General features: G+C 44.2%; 1 protein-coding gene across 2 annotated transcripts in view; it reads right to left on the reverse strand.

Annotated features, from left to right (window-relative positions):
- LOC124503136 (signal-regulatory protein beta-1-like) overlaps positions 1–23,735 on the reverse strand; it is a 29,633-nt gene extending 5,898 nt beyond the window's left edge. For both annotated transcript variants that reach the window (XR_006960119.1, XM_047067970.1), the window contains exons 1-4: positions 23,621–23,735; positions 7,107–7,463; positions 6,096–6,416; positions 5,186–5,524 (exon numbers count right to left, since the gene is read on the reverse strand). Coding sequence is in view for 1 of the 2 variants with exons in the window: in XM_047067970.1 (XP_046923926.1) it covers positions 5,186–5,524; positions 6,096–6,416; positions 7,107–7,463; positions 23,621–23,690 (1,087 nt within the window). In the remaining variant the exon portion in view is untranslated. The remainder of the gene's footprint in view (positions 1–5,185; positions 5,525–6,095; positions 6,417–7,106; positions 7,464–23,620) is intronic.
- Positions 23,736–24,110: the final 375 nt, after the last annotated feature.

A 24,110-nucleotide genomic window follows, 5' to 3' on the forward strand; every position in this document is an offset into this window, starting at 1 on the left:
CTGGAGGAAGAGCGGGTACAGAGGTTTCGCCCCTCCGCTCCATTTTAAAAAGTCAAAAATAGCATCCGGCTCGTCCAAGTATGACTCTTCTGTGCTGCCTTGTGTTCACTATCTCCCTTTGCCAGTCTTGCCTCCTTCCCTGTCTCACATGCATGTGAATCGGGCAGCACTCCACAGTGAGCTGTCCCCCTTCTCGTATATCTTAGAGGCTGCTTCCCAAGGCAGGTGACCTGCGGAGTTTGTCTGGGAGGGGTCTGGAAACCCAGCTCTCAGGTGCAGAGACAGACCCGGGTCTCAGTCAGCTGACTGGCCAAGACGTCCCCAGCCTGGTGGGTGGCGGGGCAGGGGTAGGGCCCAGCCGTCCCTGCTATTGTCACTGCTAAAACCTCACAGTGGTGACCTGGGATGATGTGAGCAGAGGATGGGAGTACCCTGGCAATCTGGAAATGAGTTGGGAATTACAGGAACTATGGGATTGGATGGGTGTTGCTGGGCTGATGCCTTTCAGAGAAAGACGATGCAAACTAAGACCAGTGAATCACACCTGAAAGGTCAAGTGTGAAAGAGGACATCTGGGCCACATTGCAGACTCACACCTCCTAGAGCCGGAGGGAAGAAAAAGCTAAGGATATAATTGGGTCCACCATCACCATAAGAGCATCGGCACTAGAGAAGATTGGATTCTCAGCTTCAGTGCACCTGCTTTGCCAGAACAGGGCCGTGATGGGGAACGATGGGAGAAAGATACTGAGATGTGGGATAGGGACTTTGGAGACAGGGCATTCAAAGCCCTCAGGACACTTGTGTCTGCTGAGGGCAAGGCAGCACCTTAGTTACTCATCTCCGAATAGAACTTCTAAACCCAAAGGAAAAAGAATAAAAGGACAGTAAATTCTATGGAAATCTGGTTCTCAATAGTCCTTGAAGAGCAATGCCCAACCTTCAAAATCTCTGGGAGACAAGAGAAAACTCACCAAATCCAAAAGCTCAGTCACTTACACTGCTGTCCTCCTACCCTCACCAGCCACAGGAAAAGGGCAGGTGATGCAAAGGGCAGCGAGTCAAGGAGCCTGAGAGTTATGGAAATATCACAGCCAATATTAAAACCAGCTGAAATTAGAAATTTTTTAAATGTTTATTTATTTTTGAGAGAGACAGAGTGTGAGCAGGGAAGGGGCAGAGAGAGAGAAGGAGACCCAGAACCTGAAGCAGGCTCCAGGCTCTGAGCTGCCAGCACAGAGCCCGATGTGGGGCTCGAACCCACAAGCCGGTGAGATCATGACCTGAGCCAAAGTCGGACGCTTAACCGACTGAGCCACCCAGGCGCCCTGAAATCAGAAAATATTTTAATGTGTCCTGCCCATCAGGACACAGATCTTAGGAATGGGTTTCAAAGTGTGCTTGACTTAAAAAGGTTGGCCCTGAACCTCCAGAGTCTGTGAATATGCGGTACCTTACGTGGCAAGAAAGACTGTGTGGTAATTAGCTATCGTCTTGAGTGGGTCATTATCTGGGACTATTGGAGTGGAGCCAACTTAATTACCGAAACCCTTACAAGCGTAGGAGGCATGCAGAAATTGGGAGCAGGATGCGTGAGGACCACAGCAGAGGTCAAGGGTGCGGGGCCCTTGGCCAAGGAGTGGAGCTGCCAGTAGGAGCTAGAACAGCAAGGACACAGACTCTCCCCGAGAGCCCCCAGAAGGAACGTAGCCCAGCCACCCATTTTAGACATTCCACACTAGAAATGGAAGATCATGAATGTGGGTTGTTTTAAGTCACTAAGCATGTGCCAGTTATCGCAACAGCAGTAGGAACCTAAGATCAGGAGGCAGGGGCGTTTTATTTTATTTATTTTTAAATATTTATTTATTTTGAGAGAGAGAGAGAGCAGAGGAGGGGCAGAGAGTAGGGAGACAGAGAATCTCAAGCCAGCTCTGCACTGCCAGCATTGAGGCCGATGTGGGCTTGAACCCACGAGCCGTGAGATTATGAACCTGAGCTGAAATGAAGAGTCGGACGCTTAACCGACTGAGCCACCCAGGCGCCCCAGGAGACAGGGACATTCAAAAGGGCAGATGGGAGTAAAAAGGAGAGGCATGATTTAAAATGGATACTTCAAGGAGGGAAAGGCAAACAAGAAGGAAGAGGTGCTGTGTCATAATTGAGCGGTGAAGGAAGATGGAAAAATGGGGCAGGCAAACTTGGCATCCTGAAGAAGACCCAGAAAGATCAGAGGACTCAGAATCTCTGTCCAAACAGAGCCAGCCAACCCCAGGCCTCAGCAACACACGCGGTCATGCCATATTGAGAGAAAGGAGGTCCATTAAGCTAGGACTATCATAAAACACCTCAATACCATTGACCGAAAGATGTGCATCTTTACATCAGACGCACTGGACCCAGAAAGGCAGTGGCCGGAGCCCTGGGACGTCCATGGAGTGGCATCCTGGTGCGTAGGGTCACAGAAGCATCTTACACTTGGCTCTGGCCTGCCAGCTTAGCCAACCTTAAAATCCTATTTGCAGCCTTAGCACACTAACAAGCTTGCCAGTTAAGGCACACTAGAAATACCAGAAGTAACAGCCCTCGTGTGTGCCCCAGTGTAAGACAGAAGTCTAAAAACCAAACCCAGGCTTGTCAAGATGAGATGCTGTGGACTTGTCTCCTTGTTGAGTGCATGCCTGACCCCTGGAAATGGCGTGAGGTCCAAGCATAGGAGGGCTCTGAAAGGTGGAGGAGGAAGGCAGGTAGTTAAGTGTCAGCAGACTGGAGGAAGAACACAGCTTAGGTACCCTGGCTTCGCGTTCCTGAATCCCTGGAAACAGAAGCAGGCCAAGGTGTGACATTCAAAGAAAAGTCTAGGATCAATCTCAGTTTCCAAAGAAGCAATCTGGTGAAGAAATGGGGGAACCAAATTAGACTTTTAAATACATAGAACAAACTGAGGGTTGCTGTTGGGGAGGTGGGTGGGGGGATGAGCTAGTGGTAATGGGCATTAAGGAGAGAACTTTTGAGGATGTCACTGGGTGTCATCTGTAAGAGATGAATCACTGGGTTCTACTCCTGAAGCCAAGACTACAGTGTATGTTAACTAACTTGAATTAAAAACAAACCAACAATGGGCAGAAGGCACTAATTGACACTTTTCCAAACAAGACATCCAGATAACTAACAGACACATGAAAAGATGCTCAACGTCACTCATCATCAGAGAAATACAAATCAAAACTCCAACAAGAAGCTACCTCACTCTGTCAGAATTGCTAACACAAGTAACAACAGTTGTTGGCGAGGATTCGGAGAAAGGGGAACCCTCTTGCACTGTTGGTGGGAATGCAGACCGGTGCAGCCACCCTGGAGAACAGTATGGAGGTTCCTCAAAAAGTTAAAAATAGAACTATACTATGACCCAGCAATTGCACTACTAGGTACTTACCCAGAGGATACCAAGATACAGATGCAAAGGGATACATGCACCCCAATGTTTATAGCAACATTATCAGCAATAGCCAAACAATGGAAAGAGCCCAAATGTCCATTGACTGATGAATGACTAAAGTCGTGGAATATATATATATATATATATATATATATATATACACACACATACATATACACACATATGTATACACAGTGGAAAAGTACTCAGCAATCAAAAAGAAAGAAATCTTGCCATTTGCAACAACATGGATGGAGCTAGAGTGTATTATGCTAAGGGAAAGAAGTCAGTCAGAGAAGGACAAAGGCCATATGATTTCACTCATACATGGAATTTAAGAACCAAAACAAATTTGAAAATTTTCTAGCAATTTTGACGGTGAAAAATATGAAAAATAACACATTATATCAAGAATGAAACAGCGTGTCACTACAGACCCTACAGACATCAACAGGCTATCAAGGTAATATTATGAGCAACTCTGTGGGAAGAAATTTGATAACTCAGAGAAAATGGACCAAACTCCTCAAAAGCACAGTGGGTTCCCAGCGTCCTATATAAAATGATGAATCTGAGTAGCCATTCAGATTATTTTCAAGTCAAGAAAAGAATTGTGGAGGCCTAGGTGGTTTCACAGGAAAGTTCTTCCAAGCATTTACAGATGAATTAAAACCAAGCTAGGTGCACAAAATAAAGTTACAGAAGAAAGTTTTGAAAATCTGAATATAGACCCCATTTTAGATGATAGTAGGAAATTATTTTATGAAGTGTCTAATGGTATATTGGTTTTGTAGAAAAGCCAATGTCATTAGTCACATGACTACACAATTATGGACTCCATTTGCAATGCAAATAGATGCACATGGATGTGCATCCATGACTAAGTCATTAGTGGACACAATTCTGCAACTTCTGTATACCTCTAGTTTTGAAAGAAGTTGTTTTCCTCTTCCTATCTATACTCTCCCAGTTGGGAGGGACATGGACACTCAGTGACCCATTGTTGACCCAGCAGTGACAGTGATGTCATAGTGCATATAGAAGGAACATGGGCCTTTGAAAGGTCTTTTGGAGCAAAGACTACTTGAATCCTGGCTCCACCTGCTCCTGATGTTACATGAGAGAGAAATGAGATATACTTCGGTCATAAAAGGGGGACACTGTAGGTCCTTGGGACAATGACCAGTTGCTATATCTAATACGTGTTTGTTCTACAGGCTGGTGGTCCCTGTCCTCAGGGACTCTCTCTCTCTCTCTGAAAATAAATCAATAAACTTAAAAAATATTTCTTTATAAAAACAGAAAACCAGACTCCAGGTCCTCTGGACTTTCTTCCAGAATTTCAGAGTGGTGGATGCAGACATTTGCTGGGGTGACGATAGAATGTTCTGAAGGAATATAGAATAGGCGGGTAAGAGAGATCGGGAGGAGGGGGTGGCTGGCCTGGCATGGTGACTTAATCCCTGTCAGGTGAAGGAGCAGGAGGCAGACCCTAGCAACAAGATCATCTCCCTCCCTCTGTTGTTTCTTTCTCTAATGCGTGGTTATGTCAAAAGATCTAAAGAGATCTGTACCAGTGGTCATTCTTGGAATGTAGGCTTTGGGGGAAGTCCCGGACCTCACAGCAAGTTTCTACTTCGTATCTATAGACTTCTAGATTATTCTATAATGAGCATGAATAACTACTTTACCATGAGAAAAGAAAATATAAAATTAAATGCCAGATTAGTTGACATCAAGGCTCACCCGAGTTTCCATCTGTGCACTGGTCCTTGGTGTAGCCAGAGGTCTTGAGTATATGCCTTTTGGTGACTGCCTGCTGCCCATGATGCTGCACCTGGCAGGTGAGCACCACGTCCTCTGTGTGGGTAGATAAATTCACCAGGAGCCAGCTCGTCCAGTTAAAGGTCCCATCCTTGTTCTCTATGAGGTTCGAGGCCGTCGAGGCCGTTTCTGTTCGGGACACGTTTCCGTTCTCCAACCAGGTCAGCTGTAGGCGCTGGGGGTAGAACTTCTTCACTTGGCAAATGACCTTCACCTGGTCCCCTGTCACGGGTTGCTGGGCAACCTCCAAGGTGGGTGGAACTGAAACAGCACAGAGCAGAAGCTCTGACCTCATGGAACAGACACATCACCGGGGAGGGGCTCGAGAACTTAGGTCCTCCCACGCAGCAAGGGAATCACCCAGATCAGTGCTAGGCATACAGCTGGTGCTCAAACACTGAGGGTAGGCTTTGCATGCGAGTGAAATCCCTAAGCACAGTGCCCAGTACACAGTAGGTGCTCAAGGTACCTACTGGTAGCTCCTATTAGGGTAATGATGAGTGAAATCGAGCCCCCAGCATGCATTTGGAATCGAGTAACTAGCAAAATCCATGAAGTCACCGAGCACACAGTGGCTGGATTACAGTAGGTGCTCAATAATTGGAGTGGCTATGGGAAAGTAAATCGAACTACCTAGCACGGTAGGTGTTCACCCGGAACTGCCGTTAAAACAGGAGGAGGTGACGGTACCCCTGGGTGCCCGGTGATTGGGAGGGTCTGTCAGGAGGCAGGTTCCAGGGGATGGAAGGCTGGGAGCACGGAGTGGGGGAGGGGCAGGCTGGGAGGCTTGGGGGCCGGAGCTGGGCTTGGGCCGGGGGTGACGGGCATCTACCTCGGAGGGTCTCGGACAAGTTGGCAGTCCCACGAAGAGGAGGGCCCCCCTGCAGGGTCACGTGCGCCACCTCGCAGGTGACCTGGGAGCGAACGTCCCCCGGGGCCAGCGGCAGCGTGGTTGTGCTGAAGATGCTGTAGGAAGCGCTGTCTCCCTCTGGGTCCACGGTGGTCTGGGAGGCTGCCAGCTCCTTCCCGTTTTTGAACCATTTCAGGGTGACGTTTCTGGGGGAGAAGCCGTGGGACTCGCAGGTGAAGCTCACAGTCTGCTCAGGTGTGGCCCTGGCCGTGGGGCCCGACACCACGGGGGGAGAGGGTTTGGCTACAAGAGGAGCATTTACGAGCAGTAAGCATGACTCTGGTCATCCTCAGCAACGACAGGTATGTGACACTGTGCAGAACCCTCGCATGGATTATTTTTTAGCCCTGCTGATAGTGTTGGGAGGGCGGTGTCGGAGACTGAGTCAGGGGCAGGGCCCGCGTGCAATTCCAGCCTAAGTTCAAAGTCCCTCTTGTCTTCTCTGCCAGGGGACTTCCTACCAATCTGGGCACAGGAAGGACATTTCTGGTGGGTGTCACTCTCGGTGTCCACCTCCTCCTCCTACAGTACCCAGAACAGAGCTTGCGCATAGCAAGTGCTTAGTAAGTGCTGAGTGTAGAGGATTCTGGACACATCGACATGAGTGCTATTTGGAGGCAGATGTGAGGATGGGCCTTGTGACTAGCATGTCTCCCAGACTTTCAGTCTCTCATCCTGGGAACCAGAGGGCTGGTCAGGATTGAAAAAGGGAAGAGCTGGGAACCTGCAGACCGCGGTTCCAGATTTCCCCACTGTTTGTCAGCCGTGGTGTCTTCAGCAAATAGCAAGGCCTCTCCAGGCCTCAACTTTCCTGATCTGTGGAAGGGGCTGATTCAGGGGCACCCATAACAGCACCTGATCCTTATCTGTTGCTCAGACAGTGGAGGGCATTCTTATTGATTTGTCACAACCAGGGGACGGAGTGATACTCACCGCTCACGGTGACCTGGGTGCCTGGTCCAGACTTAAACTCCACATCGGGGTTCCCCTTCTGGAACTTCACACAGTAGTAGGTTCCTGTGTCTTCTGGGGTGATGTTACTGATGCGGATGGAAAAGTCCATGTTGTTTCTCCTTGTGGCGTCTGAAACATTTGTTACTCGAGGGGAGTGAGGGTCTCCTCTGAAACTGAAGATTAACTCCCGGCCTGGCCCTGTGCCCCTGAACCAGTCGACCTTCCCAGCGGGGAGCACGGAGGTCATGGTGCAGTGAAGAGTGGCCGTCTGTCCGGCCGCCACAGACACCGACTTCTCAGGCTGGATCACCTGCAGTTCTGTCTCACCTGCCACACCTGGAGGGAGAACAAGACAGCTATTTACCATCCTTGTGCGATCCTGTCCGTCCACTGAAGTGTTTATCCACAACAGCTTTCACTGAGTGCACACCTTGAGCCCAGCCCGCTGCGTGTACACGGCATGTAGCCCTCGCGACGAGCCTGTCACACGGGACCCTGTTACAGACGAGCAAAGCAAAACACAGAGAGATTCAGTGATGTGGCACACGGCAGGCGGACGGCCCCAGCCCTCTCTGAAAGCGTCGTGCTTCGCCAAATGATCCTGCTTGTCTACGTTCTGGCCCCTTGGGTGTTACACTTTCTGGTCTCTTGCATTAGGTGTGGCCGTGAGACTTCTTTAGACCATTGTGTGTGAGAGGAAGTGATGGATGTAGTTTCTGGGCTGTGTGTTTAGCTTCTGGAACCTCTATGGATCAACTTCCCTCCTTCACAAGCACGTGCACATGCTGGGGTCTGTCCCAGCAGCCTGGATGCTTGAGAGACAGTGATGGGCAGAGCTTTAAACACACCATAAGCATGTAGTTTCATAAGAAGTAAAACATTCAAAAATATGAGGTTTTTTCCCCCTCATATCGTAATCATTTTAGTTTCTGAATGCTATTGCAACACTTTTAAAAACTTAATGCCAAAACCTACAGAAGCTTATTATCTTACAATTCTTGAGGTCAGAAGTCCAAAATTGGTGTTGCTGGGTTAAAATCAAGGGTCAGCTGAGCTGCGTTTCTTCTGGAGTTATTGTCTTTGTCTTTCCAAATCCTAGAAGCTGCCCACAATCTTTTTCTCATGGTTTCCCATCTTCCAATCACTCCAGATTCTTGCCTTTCTTGCCACCTGTCCTTCTTTAACTTTGATTTCCATGCCTCATTCTTTTTTTTTTATATATATATGAAATTTATTGACAAATTGGTTTCCATACAACACCCAGTGCTCATCCCAAAAGGTGCCCTCCTCAATACCCATCACCCACCCTCCCCTCCCTCCCACCGCCCATCAACCCTCAGTTTGTTCTCAGTTTTGTTTTGTTTTTTTTTTCGATTTTTTTTTCTTTTTATTTATTTGTTTATTTATTTATTTTTATATATATGAAATTTATTGACAAATTGGTTTCCATACAACACCCAGTGCTCATCCCAAAAGGTGCCCTCCTCAATACCCATCACCCACCCTCCCCTCCCTCCCACCCCCCATCAACCCTCAGTTTGTTCTCAGTTTTTAACAGTCTCTTATGCTTTGGCTCTCTCCCACTCTAACCTCTTTTTTTTTTTTTTTTTCCTTCCCCTCCCCCATGGGTTCCTGTTAAGTTTCTCAGGATCCACATAAGAGTGAAACCATATGGTATCTGTCTTTCTCTGTATGGCTTATTTCACTTAGCATCACACTCTCCAGTTCCATCCACGTTGCTACAAAAGGCCATATTTCATTTTTTCTCATTGCCACATAGTACTCCATTGTGTATATATACCACAATTTCTTTATCCATTCATCAGTTGATGGACATTTAGGCTCTTTCCATAATTTGGCTATTGTTGAGAGTGCTGCTATGAACATTGGGGTACAAGTGCCCCTATGCATCAGTACTCCTGTATCCCTTGGATAAATTCCTAGCAGTGCTATTGCTGGGTCATAGGGTAGGTCTATTTTTAATTTTCTGAGGAACCTCCACACTGCTTTCCAGAGCGGCTGCACCAATTTGCATTCCCACCAACAGTGCAAGAGGGTTCCCATTTCTCCACATCCTCTCCAGCATTTATAGTCTCCTGATTTGTTCATTTTGGCCACTCTGACTGGCGTGAGGTGATACCTGAGTGTGGTTTTGATTTGTATTTCCCTGATAAGGAGCGACGCTGAACATCTTTTCATGTGCCTGTTGGCCATCTGGATGTCTTCTTTAGAGAAGTGTCTATTCATGTTTTCTGCCCATTTCTTCACTGGGTTATTTGTTTTTCGGGTGTGGAGTTTGGTGAGCTCTTTATAGATTTTAGATACTAGCCCTTTGCCTGATATGTCATTTGCAAATATCTTTTCCCATTCCGTTGGTTGCCTTTTAGTTTTGTTGGTTGTTTCCTTTGCTGTGCAGAAGCTTTTTATCTTCATAAGGTCCCAGTAATTCACTTTTGCTTTTAATTCCCTTGCCTTTGGGGATGTGTCGAGTAAGGGATTGCTACGGCTAAGGTCAGAGAGGTCTTTTCCTGCTTTCTCCTCTAAGGTTCTGATGGTTTCCTGTCTCACATTTAGGTCCTTTATCCATTTTGAGTTTATTTTTGTAAATGGTGTGAGAAAGTGGTCTAGTTTCAACCTTCTGCATGTTGCTGTCCAGTTCTCCCAGCACCATTTGTTAAAGAGGCTGTCTTTTTTCCATTGGATGTTCTTTCCTGCTTTGTCAAAGATGAGTTGGCCATACGTTTGTGGGTCTAGTTCTGGGGTTTCTATTCTATTCCATTGGTCTGTGTGTCTGTTTTTGTGCCAATACCATGCTGTCTTGATGATTACAGCTTTGTAGTAGAGGCTAAAGTCTGGGATTGTGATGCCTCCTGCTTTGGTCTTCTTCTTCAAAATTCCTTTGGCTATTCGGGGCCTTTTGTGGTTCCATATGAATTTTAGGATTACTTGTTCTAATTTCGAGAAGAATGCTGGTGCAATTTTGATTGGGATTGCATTGAATGTGTAGATAGCTTTGGGTAGTATTGACATTTTGACAATATTTATTTTTCCAATCCATGAGCAGGGAATGTCTTTCCATTTCTTTAAATCTTCTTCAATTACCTTCATAAGCTTTCTATAGTTTTCAGCATACAGATCCTTTACATCTTTGGTTAGATTTATTCCTAGGTATTTTATGCTTCTTGGTGCAATTGTGAATGGGATCAGTTTCTTTATTTGTCTTTCTGTTGCTTCATTGTTAGTGTATAAGAATGCAACTGATTTCTGTACATTGATTTTGTATCCTGCAACTTTGCTGAATTCATGCATCAGTTCTAGCAGACTTTTGGTGGAGTCTATCGGATTTTCCATGTATAATATCATGTCATCTGCAAAAAGCGAAAGCTTGACTTCATCTTTGCCAATTTTGATGCCTTTGATTTCCTTTTGTTGTCTGATTGCTGATGCTAGAACTTCCAGCACTATGTTAAACAACAGCGGGGAGAGTGGGCATCCCTGTCGTGTTCCTGATCTCAGGGAAAAAGCTCTCAGTTTTTCCCCGTTGAGGATGATGTTAGCTGTGGGCTTTTCATAAATGGCTTTTATGATCTTTAAGTATGTTCCTTCTATCCCGACTTTCTCAAGGGTTTTTATTAAGAAAGGGTGCTGGATTTTGTCAAAGGCCTTTTCTGCATCGATTGACAGGATCATATGGTTCTTCTCTTTTTTTTTGTTAATGTGATGTATCACGTTGATTGATTTGCGAATGTTGAACCAGCCCTGCATCCCAGGAATGAATCCCACTTGATCATGGTGAATAATTCTTTTTATATGCTGTTGAATTCGATTTGCTAGTATCTTATTGAGAATTTTTGCATCCATATTCATCAGGGATATTGGCCTGTAGTTCTCTTTTTTTACTGGGTCTCTGTCTGGTTTAGGAATCAAAGTAATACTGGCTTCATAGAACGAGTCTGGAAGTTTTCCTTCCCTTTCTATTTCTTGGAATAGCTTGAGAAGGATAGGTATTATCTCTGCTTTAAATGTCTGGTAGAACTCCCCTGGGAAGCCATCTGGTCCTGGACTCTTATTTGTTGGGAGATTTTTGATAACCGATTCAATTTCTTCGCTGGTTATGGGTCTGTTCAAGCTTTCTATTTCCTCCTGATTGAGTTTTGGAAGAGTGTGGGTGTTCAGGAATTTGTCCATTTCTTCCAGGTTGTCCAATTTGTTGGCATATAATTTTTCATAGTATTCCCTGATAATTGTTTGTATCTCTGAGGGATTGGTTGTAATAATTCCATTTTCATTCATGATTTTATCTATTTGGGTCATCTCCCGTTTCTTTTTGAGAAGCCTGGCTAGAGTTTGTCAATTTTGTTTATTTTTTCAAAAAACCAACTCTTGGTTTTGTTGATCTGCTCTACAGTTTTTTTAGATTCTATATTGTTTATTTCTGCTCTGATCTTTATTATTTCTCTTCTTCTGCTGGGTTTAGGCTGCCTTTGCTGTTCTGCTTCTATTTCCTTTAGGTGTGCTGTTGGATTTTGTATTTGGGATTTTTCTTGTTTCTTGAGATAGGCCTGGATTGCAATGTATTTTCCTCTCAGGACTGCCTTCGCTGCGTCCCAAAGCGTTTGGATTGTTGTATTTTCATTTTCATTTGTTTCCATATATTTTTTGATTTCTTCTCTAATTGCCTGGTTGACCCACTCATTCGTTAATAGGGTTTTCTTTAACCTCCATGCTTTTGGAGGTTTTCCAGACTTTTTCCTGTGGTTGATTTCTTTTTTTTTTTTTTTTTTTTTAATATGAAGTTTATTGACAAATTGGTTTCCATACAACACCCAGTGCTCATCCCAAAAGGTGCCCTCCTCAACACCCATCACCCACCCGCCCCTCCCTCCCACCCCCCATCAACCCTCAGTTTGTTCTCAGTCTTTAACAGTCTCTTATGCTTTGGCTCTCTCCCACTCTAACGTCCTTTTTTTTTTTTTTTTCTTTCCTTCCCCTCCCCCATGGGTTCCTGTTAAGTTTCTCAGGATCCACATAAGAGTGAAACCATATGGTATCTGTCTTTCTCTGTATGGCTTATTTCACTTAGCATCACACTCTCCAGTTCCATCCACGTTGCTACAAAAGGCCATATTTCATTTTTTCTCATTGCCACGTAGTATTCCATTGTGTATATAAACCACAATTTCTTTATCCATTCATCAGTTGATGGACATTTAGGCTCTTTCCATAATTTGGCTATTGTTGAGAGTGCTGCTATGAACATTGGGGTACAAGTGCCCCTATGCATCAGTACTCCTGTATCCCTTGGGTAGATTCCTAGCAGTGCTATTGCTGGGTCATAGGGTAGGTCTATTTTTAATTTTCTGAGGAACCTCCACACTGCTTTCCAGAGCGGCTGCACCAATTTGCATTCCCACCAACAGTGCAAGAGGGTTCCCGTTTCTCCACATCCTCTCCAGCATCTGTAGTCTCCTGATTTGTTCATTTTGGCCACTCTGACTGGCGTGAGGTGATACCTGAGTGTGGTTTTGATTTGTATTTCCCTGATAAGGAGCGACGCTGAACATCTTTTCATGTGCCTGTTGGCCATCTGGATGTCTTCTTTAGAGAAGTGTCTATTCATGTTTTCTGCCCATTTCTTCACTGGGTTATTTGTTTTTCGGGTGTGGAGTTTGGTGAGCTCTTTATAGATTTTAGATACTAGCCCTTTGTCCGATATGTCATTTGCAAATATCTTTTCCCATTCCGTTGGTTGCCTTTTAGTTTTGTTGGTTGTTTCCTTTGCTGTGCAGAAGCTTTTTATCTTCATAAGGTCCCAGTAATTCACTTTTGCTTTTAATTCCCTTGCCTTTGGGGATGTGTCGAGTAAGAGATTGCTACGGCTGAGGTCAGAGAGGTCTTTTCCTGCTTTCTCCTCTAAGGTTCTGATGGTTTCCTGTCTCACATTTAGGTCCTTTATCCATTTTGAGTTTATTTTTGTAAATGGTGTGAGAAAGTGGTCTAGTTTCAACCTTCTGCATGTTGCTGTCCAGTTCTCCCAGCACCATTTGTTAAAGAGGCTGCCTTTTTTCCATTGGATGTTCTTTCCTGCTTTGTCAAAGATGAGTTGGCCATATGTTTGTGGATCTAGTTCTGGGGTTTCTATTCTATTCCATTGGTCTGTGTGTCTGTTTTTGTGCCATCCTGTGGTTGATTTCAAGCTTCATAGCATTGTGGTCTGAAAGTATGCATGGTATAATTTCAATTCTTGTAAACTTATGAAGGGCTCTTTTGTGACCCAGTATATGATCTATCTTGGAGAATGTTCCATGTGCACTCGAGAAGAAAGTATATTCTGTTGCTTTGGGATGCAGAGTTCTAAATATATCTGTCAAGTCCATCTGATCCAATGTCTCATTCAGGGCCCTTGTTTCTTTATTGACCGTGCGTCTAGATGATCTATCCATTTCTGTAAGTGGGGTGTTAAAGTCCCCTGCAATTACCACATTCTTATCAATAAGGTTGCTTCTGTTTATGAGTAATTGTTTTATATATTTGGGGGCTCCGGTATTCGGCGCATAGACATTTATAATTGTTAGCTCTTCCTGATGGATAGACCCTGTAACTATTATATAATGCCCTTCTTCATCTCTTGTTACAGCCTTTAATTTAAAGTCTAGTTTGTCTGATATAAGTATGGCTACTCCAGCTTTCTTTTGGCTTCCAGTAGCATGATAAATAGTTCTCCATCCCCTCACTCTGAATCTAAAGGTGTCCTCAGGTCTAAAATGAGTCTCTTGTAGACAGCAAATAGATGGGTCTTGTTTTTTTATCCATTCTGATACCCTATGTCTTTTGGTTGGCGCATTTAATCCATTTACATTCAGTGTTATTATAGAAAGATACGGGTTTAGAGTCATTGTGATGTCTGTCTGTTTTATGCTTGTAGTGATGTCTCTGGTACTTTGTCTCACAGGGTCCCCCTTAGGATCTCTTGTAGGGCTGGTTTAGTGGTGACAAATTCCTTCAGTTTTTGTTTGTTTGGGAAGACCTTTATCTCTCCTTCTATTCTAAATGACAGACTTGCTGGATAAAGGATTCTCGGCTGCATATTTTTTCTGTCTAGCACACTGAAAATCTCATGCCAATTCTTTCTGGCCTGCCAAGTTTCAAAAGAGAGATCAGTCACGAGTCTTATAGGTCTCCCTTTATATGTGAGGGCACGTTTACCCCTTGCTGCTTTCAGAATTTTCTCTTTATCCTTGTATTTTGCCAGTTTCACTCTGATATGTCGTGCAGAAGATCGATTCAAGTTACGTCTGAAGGGAGTTCTCTGTGCCTCTTGGATTTCAATGCCTTTTTCCTTCCCCAGTTCAGGGAAGTTCTCAGCTATTATTTCTTCAAGTACCCCTTCAGCACCTTTCCCTCTCTCTTCCTCCTCTGGGATACCAATTATGCGTATATTATTTCTTTTTAGTGTATCACTTAGTTCTCTAATTTCCCCCTCATACTCCTGGATTTTTTTATCTCTCTTTTTCTCAGCTTCCTCTTTTTCCATAACTTTATCTTCTAGTTCACCTATTCTCTCCTCTGCCTCTTCCATCCGAGCCGTGGTGGTTTGCATTTTGTTTTCCATTTCCTTTAAAGCGTTTTTCAGCTCCTCGTGACTGTTCCTTAGTCCCTTGATCTCTGTAGCAAGAGATTCTCTGCTGTCCTGTATGCTGTTTTCCAGCCCAGCGATTAATTTTATGACTATTATTCTAAATTCACTTTCTGTTATATTATTTAAATCCTTTTTGATCAGCTCATTAGCTGTTGTTATTTCCTGGAGATTCTTCTGAGGGGAATTCTTCCGCTTGGTCGTTTTGGATAGTCCCTGGTGTGGTGAGGACCTGCAGGGCACTTCCCCTGTGCTGTGGTGTATAACTGGAGTTGGTGGGCGGGGCCGCAGTCCGACCTGATGTCTGCCCCCAGCCCACCGCTGGGGCCACAGTCAGACTGGTGTGTGCCTTCTCTTCCCCTCTCCTAGGGGCGGGATTCACTATGGGGTGGCGTGGCCCGTCTGGGCTACTTGCACACTGCCAGGCTTGTGATGCTGGGGATCTGGCGTATTAGCTGGGGTGGGAAGGCAAGGTGCACGGCGGCAGGGGGGGCAGGCTTAGCTCGCTTCTCCTTAGGTGATCCACTTCAGGAGGGGCCCTGTGGCAGCCGGAGGGAGTCAGATCCGCTGCCGGAGGTTTGGCTCCGCAGAAGCAGAGTTGGGTGTTTGCGCGGAGGGAGCAATTTCCCTGGCCGGAACCGGTTCCCTTTGGGATTTTGGCTGGGGGATGGGCGGGGGAGATGGCGCTGGCCAGCGCCTTTGTTCCCCGCCAAACTGAGCTCTGTCATCCGGGGGCTCCGCAGCTCACCCTCCCTTTGTCCTCCAGCCTTCCCGCTTTCCGAGCAGAGCTGTTAACTTATGACCTCCCAGACGCTAAGTCGCGCTTGCTGTCGGAACACAGTCCGTCAGGCCCCTCCGCTTTTGCAAGCCGGACTCGGGGACTCTGCTTGGCCGGCGAGCCGCCCCTCCGCCCCGGCTCCCTCCCGCCAGTCCGTGGAGCGCGCACCGCCTCGCCGCCCTTCCTACCCTCTTCCGTGGGCCTCTCGTCTGCACTTGGGTCCAGTGACTCTGTTCTGCTAATCCTCTGGCGGTTTTCTGGGTTATTTAGGCAGGTGTAGGTGGAATCTAAGTGATCAGCAGGACGCGTGGTGAGCCCAGCGTCCTCCTACGCCGCCATCTTCCCCTCTGTTCTCAGTTTTTAACAGTCTCTTATGCTTTGGCTCTCTCCCACTCTAACCTCTTTTCTTTTTTTTTTTTTTTTTTCCTTCTCCTCCCCCATGGGTTCCTGTTAAGTTTCTCAGGATCCACATAAGAGTGAAACCATATGGTATCTGTCTTTCTCTGTATGGCTTATTTCACTCAGCATCACACTCTCCAGTTCCATCCACGTTGCTACAAAAGGCCATATTTCATTTTTTCTCATTGCCACATAGTATTCCATTGTGTATATATACCACAATTTCTTTATCCATTCATCAGTTGATGGACATTTAGGCTCTTTCCATAATTTGGCTATTGTTGAGAGTGCTGCTATGAACATTGGGGTACAAGTGCCCCTATTCCATGCCTCATTCTTATAAGGACTCTTGTGAATATATTTGGGCCACTTTGATAATCTCGGATAATCTCCCCATTTAATAGTCTTGAGTTAATCACTTCTGCAAAATCTCTTTTGCCATGTAAGAAAAAACTATTCACAGGCTCTGGGTATTATAATATGGACTTCTTTTAAGGGGGGATATTGTTCTTTTTACCACATATGTATCCCCAGACTATTACAGAAACCAGTTACTATAAAAAACCTTTGTATGAGCCATTGTTATACAGGCTAAGAAGCAGGCAACTTACTGGAATCTGGAAGAAAGTCTTTTCAAGCAGTGAACTGGTGAAATAGTTTGTGAAATAAAATGAGAAATCAACAACAGAACCAGAAACTGGACATTCTCAAATATATAGAAACAAAACAACTCCTTCTTAAAAAATAAAAACTTAAGCAAAAAGGAATCACAAGGGAATTTAGAGAACACCTTGAGATGAATGAAAATGGAAACACAACTTCCCCAAACTACAGTCTGCAGTGAAAGCAGCTCTAGAGGGAAATTTATGGCTGTAATGCCTACATTTAAAGAGAGGAAAGATCACAATTCAGTTAACAACTATGGACCTTGAGAAATCAGAAAAAGAAGAGGAAAAATAAACCAGAAGGTAGCAGAATGTAGGAAATAAAAAGGAGTAGTATCTCTATGCTATATATAAATAAAATGTGAAAAAAAGAAAACAACAGAGGGGAACCCTTTTGCACTGTTGGTGGGAATCCAGACTGGTGTGGCCACCTGAGAAAACAATATGGAGGTACCTAAAAAAAAAATTAATCATAGCACTACCTTATGACCCAGAAATTGCACTACTAGGTATTTATCCAAAGGATACAAAAATGCTGAATCAAAGGGGCTTATGAATCCCAATGTTTATAGCAGCACTGTCAACAATAGCCAAGTTATGGAAAGAGCCAAAGTATCCATCAACTGATGAATGGATAAAGAAGATGTGGTATGTGTGTGTGTATACACACACACACACACACACACACACACACATGCAATGTATATAATACTATATACATATAATACACTAATATATATACTATATAGTAACATACAATATACATAGTAAATACTATAATACAATGTATATGAATACAGGCACTTGTTGGATGAGCACTGGGCATTGTATGGAAACCAATTTGACAATAAATTATATTTAAATAAAAAAAGAATGAAATCTTGCCATTTGTGATGACATGGATGGAACTAGAGGGTATTATGCCAAGTGAAATAAGTCAGACAAAGACAGATACCAAATGAGCTCACTCATACATGGAATTTGAGAAACTCAACAGATGAACATAGGGGAAGGGAAGGAAAATGAGATGAAAAGAGAGAGGGAGGCAAACCATAAGAGACTCTTAAATACAGAGAACATACTGAAGGTTGCTGGAGGGGAGAGAGATGGGGGGATGGGTTAAATGTATGACGGGCATTAAGGAGATCACTCTTTGAGATGAGCACTGGGTGTCATATGTTAGAGATGAATCACTGGGTTTTCCTCCTGAAGCCAAGACTACAGTGGGTGTTAACTAACTTGAGTTTAAATAAAATCTTAGAGGAAAAATAAAACCAATATCAACAGTCAAAACCAATATCAACAGTCAAGACTCAAGTGCATTTCTCTAAGTGAGTGGTGACCAATTCAAAAAGGAAATTAGCAAACAATTCCAGTTGCACTAACATCATACTTAGTAGTAAATTGTTTTCATGGGGATGAAAGGCTGTACACCAAAAAGTGTAAAACAATTTTGCTGAAAGAAATGAAAGAAGACATAAATAAATGGAAAAACTTCCTCTGTTTGTGCATTGGAAGACTTGATATTGTTAAGATGTCAATACTACCTAAAGCGATCTACAGATTCAATACAATTGTTATCAAAACCCCCATGGCAGTTTTTTTGTTTTTTTTTTTGTTTTTTTGTTTGTTTTTTTTTTTGCAGAAATGGAAAAGCCCATTCTAGAATTCATACGCAGTTTCAAGGGTCTCAGATCACCAAACGATCCTGGAAAAGAAAATAGTTGGGAAACTCATACTCCTTGATTTAAAAACCTACTACATAGTATAATAATTAGAGTACTGTAGTACTGAAAAGGAATAGAGATATAGAGCAATGGAATTGAATGGAGAGCCTAACAATAAACCCTCACATATATGGTCAAATGATTTTCAACAAGAGTGCCAAGACCATTCAGTGGGAGAAAGAGTGATCTTTTCAACATGAAAAGAAACACGGGAAAACTGAATATCTACATCCAAATAAGGAAGTTGAACCCTCACCGTACTCTGTATAGAACAATGAGCTCAAATTGGATGAAGGGACCTAAATACAAGAGCTAAATCAATAAATCAATAAATCAAACAAATTTTCAGAGAAAAAACTGTAGGGAAAAATTGTGATATTGGATTTGGCAATGATTTATTGTATAAGAAACCAAAAGCAAACATAACAAACTAAAAAATATTTAAAATGGACTTTATGAAAATTTAAAAAAATTGTTGCAGGGGTCCCTGGATGGCTCAGTCCAGTATGTGCCTAACTCAGGCTCAGGTAATGATCTCATGGTTCATGGATTCAAGCCCTCCATTGGGCTCTGTGCTGGTGGCGCAGAGCCTGCTTAGCATTGTCTGTCACTCTCTCTCTTTCTGTCCCTCCCCTACTTCTGTGCTCTCTCTCTTAAAATAAATAAGTAAATTAAAAAAAAAAAACAACAAAACTTTCAGGCAGCAGAGGACAAAATCAAAAGTGAAAGAGAACTCACAGAATGGGAGGAAATATTTGCAAAGCATATGTCTCAGAAAGGATTAATAACCAGCATATAAAAAGAACTCGTACAATTCAACAACGAAATAATGAACAGCCCAGTTGAGAAAAAGGACCTAGGACTCCAATAGACATTTCCTCAAATAAGATATTCAAGTGGTGAGTAAGCACATGAAAAGATGTTGGACATCACTAGTCATTAGAAAAATGAAAATCCAAACCACAGTGAGACACCACTTTCCCTGAGAATGGCTTTTACCAAAAACAAAATAAAGCAAAACCAAAATACATACAAGAAAGTGAAAAATCAGGATAAAAGGATTGGGTAAGCTGTGGATAAATTGAAACCATCGTACATCGTTGGTAGGAATAAAAAAATGGTGCAGTCACTGTGGAAACTGGTGTTTTCACTAAAATTGAAATATAGAATTTACCATATGATCAGAATGTTCCATTCTTAGGCAAACACCCCCCAAATTACTGGTATGTACTCAGATCTTTGTCCATCCGTGTTCATAACAGTATTTTTCATGATAACCAAAAGGTAGCAGAAAAAATTCATATCTATCCATAGATGAGTGGATAAAAGGTGTTGATGTAGATATATACAATGGACTTCTTCTATTCAACCTTAATAAGCAGTGAGAGTCTGATATGTACTATACAATGGATCAACCTAAGAAAATATCACTTTAAGTGAAATATGCCAAATACAAAAGGACAGGCATATGATTCTACTCACATGAAGTATCTACAAGAGACAGATTCATAGATACAAAAAAATAAAATAGAGATTATCGGTGGCTGTGGGGGAAGACAGAATGGAGAATTCTTGTTTAATGGATGCAAAGTGTCTGCTTCGGTTGTTGAAAAAGTTCCTGAAATGCACAGTGGTGCTGACTTCCCAACTTTGTGAATGTACGTGAGGCCACTGGCTTGTACCCTTAAAAATGGTGAGAGGGTAGATTTTATGTGATGTGTAGTTTAGCATAATTAGAAATATGGCTTCAAAGAAGGTGATCACCCATGTAGAGCCTTTGAGTTGGACTAAATGGCTCAAGGACAAAGAAAATGTATTGTTCCAGGGACTGGTAGATTTGAGAAACATGTCCTTGAAGGAGGACATAGCACCATGGGAACAGCTAAACAAAGGAAATAGTAGTCTGCAAATTTTTCCGTGTTCTGAAAAGAGTTGTGGGAGGTGGCCTATGTCTGGACATTATTCATTGAAGGGACACAGTCATTTTGGGGGCATTCATTTCACTGCAAGTGCAAGACTTTACAGTTGGATTTCACTGCCTAAGTGACTAGCCAATCTCTTGAGACATAGAGAAATACAAAATATTTCCTTCCTTTTGAAGTGTCCTAAAAACTAGGCAGGCATATACATCAGAGGAGAGGGCTACTGGAAACCACACATACATACATCCTGTGTTCTTTTCTATTTCTTAGCTACTCAGGGAGAAAAGGTGTGGTTCGCTCTTACAGAGTGTGAGCTGGTAAAACCCTGCACTGAGCACAATTTGAAACCAACCATGCCTCCTAAGGAGGGTACATGCTATCACAGGCAAGTCTTGGGTGTGCCAAGAGCATCAGGTGGTTTGATCTGTAAGTCTGGAGAGGAAAGTTGGGGTCAGGAAGCTGAACTGCTAAGACAAATGGGAAGAAATAGGCATGCATCTTGGGGAAGGAAATGGAGGGAACAGGGGAGGGAGGAGGTGAGAGGGATTAGAGGGTCAAGAGGAGCCAGGGAGAGGTGTAAACTCTGCCATCTGTGTATCTGTAATCCTCATATTTCCATGTCTGGCCCAGGCCTTGCCCTTGAACTCTGGATTTGTATGTCTGACCAGCCACTCACCACTTTACTTCGATAGAGGTAAACTTCTCACAGTTAACTCGTCCCAAACTGAACTCGGTTTCCAACACGTCCTTGTACATCTCAGCTGAGGCACCTTTATTCTCCCAGACGCTCAGGTCCCAACCCTCGGGAGCCTCTCTTTCCACCCCAAATCCTATGTATCAGGAGATCTCCTTCTGCATGCACCCACAATCTGACCTCTTTCCCCTTTCTGTCCTGGCTGCAGTCCTGGGGCACACCATATGTCCTTGTTTGCACGACTGTGGGAAGCTCTTGAATGCTCTAGTTCCTTCTATGTATGCCATGTGATAGTCTAATCTCAACCAAATCCTAGAATAAGTTAAAATGCATGTCGCATCATGCCACTTGTGTCTTCAAAACTTTGCAATGGCAACTGTTTCACTCAGAGTAAAAGCCCAAATCCTTGAACAGAGCGGGAGGGTCAGGGCATGTGCACATGCTGTTCCCATGCTGTTCAGGAAGGCTTTTCTTCCAGAAGATCACATGGCCCACACCCTCACCTTCTCATAATCTTGCTCAAATCTCCCTTCTCAGTGATGCCCACCAAGGCTGCCTCTTTATTTAAAAAAAATTTTTTTTAATGTTTTTATTTATTTTTGAGACAGGGAGAGACAGAGCATGATCGGGGGAGGGGCAGAGAGAGAGGGAGACACAGAATCCGAAGTGGGCTCCAGGCTCTGAGCCATCAGTACAGAGCCTGACGCGGGGCTCGAACTCACGGAGTGTGAGATCATGATCTGAGCTTAACTGACGCTTAACCGACTGAGCCACCCAGGCGCCCCCAGGCTGCCTCTTTAAATACACCCTACCCTAAAGAGTCTCTCATTATCTTAGCCAGCTGTACTATTGTGTTTCTTCTAACACTCATCGCTTTCTGGTATGTTGTGTTATTTGCTTAATTGGTATATCTATCGTTTCCAGTCTTTTTGTTCATCATGATATAACTTCCACGAGGGCCACTACTTTCTCTCTTTTAATAACCAGTACTCCGTAAGCTCATGTAACAGTTCTTGGCACCTTGTAGTTATCCAGTTAATATTTATGCGATGTGTGAATTTGCATAGGGCAATCCCTTTCTGAGAACTTGGAGTCTATTTTCGGTGGAGAATTTCTCAGGAAATTATGAGAAGCCAAGTGTCCCATGAAGATGTCTTGGTGAAAACAATCATTTGCATATACCCAGGAAGCAGAAGAGCCCCAGAGAAGCAAACCACAAATGCTGTCACCCACATCGCCTTCCCTACACCCACTGGCAGATCTGCAAACTTCAAGGGATGGATGTGGGGCCACAGGGTTTGAGAAGAGCAATGGTTAGACCCGTGAGATCTAGACTCAGACTGCCTGAGTTGAAACCATAGCCCTGCCTTCACCACTGAGTGACCTTGGACTTTTCTGTGCCTACTTTTCTTATCTGTAAGCTAAGGGACAAAAATGTCTACCTCGGATACAAAGATCCTAGGAAATAACAGACGCGTGCATTTCCAAGTGTGTGTGGCACAGGGTGAGTGCTCAGGAAATTGGAAAGTGATTATGCACGAGATTTCCTGAGGCCTGGAGGCATCAGCCGATGCTAGATAATTGGGATCAGGATATAAGTACCAGTGTAGATCGCATAGGCAGGAATCTCCACTTCTTGTATCCCCCTTTCCCCTCTTCACTCTGATTCAGCATGGAAGAGAGCCACCAAGGCAGTAATACACAAAGTTCTCATCGTTTTACCCAGAAAGAAGTTTACTTGCCTTAAGAGCTTGGTGGAGAGTGAGCAGTAAGTTTAAAGAAGTAGAAAAAGAGGGTGACTAGCTGAGAGGCAGCTAACCAAACGTGTGTTCAGTGTACATTTCATGTAGAGTGGACGTGATATGAAGGCAACAGTAAGGAAAGTGCTTTCAAATATGCTGTGTGTGTGCACACGCCCGTGTGTGTACCCTTCCTCATGCCCACTCCTACGTGTACACACACAAGTGCATTCCCAAGTATGCATGAAGTGTGGCCCAGCATGCTAGCATACAGATCACTTTGAGGATTTCATGAAATTGTCATACATGTTGAAAGCTCAGTAAAAGATTTGGTGCATAAGGATCACCCAACACATCGTTAACCAGAGTTTGGGAGGACACACGGCAGAACTGGAACTCTGGAGACCTCGGAGTGTGCTAAGTGATGCCTCTTCTTCTGTTTCCCTCTCTGTATTTTCTGATGTTTGTTTAGTTAGCCTCCACCGAGAAGCTGAGCAGCATAACACGGTGAAAAGAATGAACCGTGGAGCTGGGTGGCCTGGACGTGAATCCCGGCAGCTGTACTGACTTAGGTAGGTGACACTGGGCCAGTTCCACTCTCTGCCTGAATTTCTCCATCTGCTGATCAGGAGTACAGTCCTAGCTATCAGGCGGGGGTGTTGTGAGGATTAAATAATTTAATACATACACTTGTCCTTGTGGCTGATGAAAGCACCCGCTGTTTGGATATCGCTGGTAACCAGCTTCAGGTGATGGATCCATACACACAATGCTCCCATCCCTGATTTCCTGCTCTCAGATGACACCCAGTCCTTGGCCTTCTGTGGCAGCCCCGCACAGCACACCTGTCCTTACCTGGAGGCCCTTCAGGTCCAGGGATAGGGGGAGGTGAGGAGGTAGGGAACGGGGATTATACCTCAAGGCAATGCTTACCTGTGAGTCCCAACAGCAGAGGCAGCAGCAGGTAAGAAGGAGGATGGGGCCCGGAGGCAGGGGCTGACATTGTGGAGGTCTGGGGATCCTGCCCTGTGCAAATGAGTGTGCTGGGGAGAATAGGCCCTCTGTTCTGTAGAGAGGAAAAGCCTGCCTCCTCCCATGATTAAGAGGAAGTGCCCATGATAGGGTGATGTGGCTGTGAGTTAGCAATCTGCTTCTAGATTGTGAAATAGAAGTCAGGCAGAGAAGGCCTCCCTTGCTGAGGGATCCTGTCACATTTCAGAGAGAGTGGAGAGGCCCGGGAGAGATCATGCTTCCTCCCTGCACGGGGCCTCTCCCCGCTCTTGAGGCCCCAAGTTGGGTATAGAGATTACCGAAGTCAAATGGAGCAATGTTTTCTTTTATAGATTGTGCTTCCTGTGTCTGATCTAAAATGTCTATGCTAAACCAAGGCCATGAAATTCAGTTTTGTTTTTTTCCTATAGTT

The sequence above is a fragment of the Lynx rufus genome, unplaced genomic scaffold (genome assembly GCF_022079265.1).
Source record: "Lynx rufus isolate CCGP_SWC_20201006 ecotype Redwood Valley unplaced genomic scaffold, mLynRuf1.p SCAF_8, whole genome shotgun sequence".
NCBI lineage: Eukaryota > Metazoa > Chordata > Mammalia > Carnivora > Felidae > Lynx > Lynx rufus.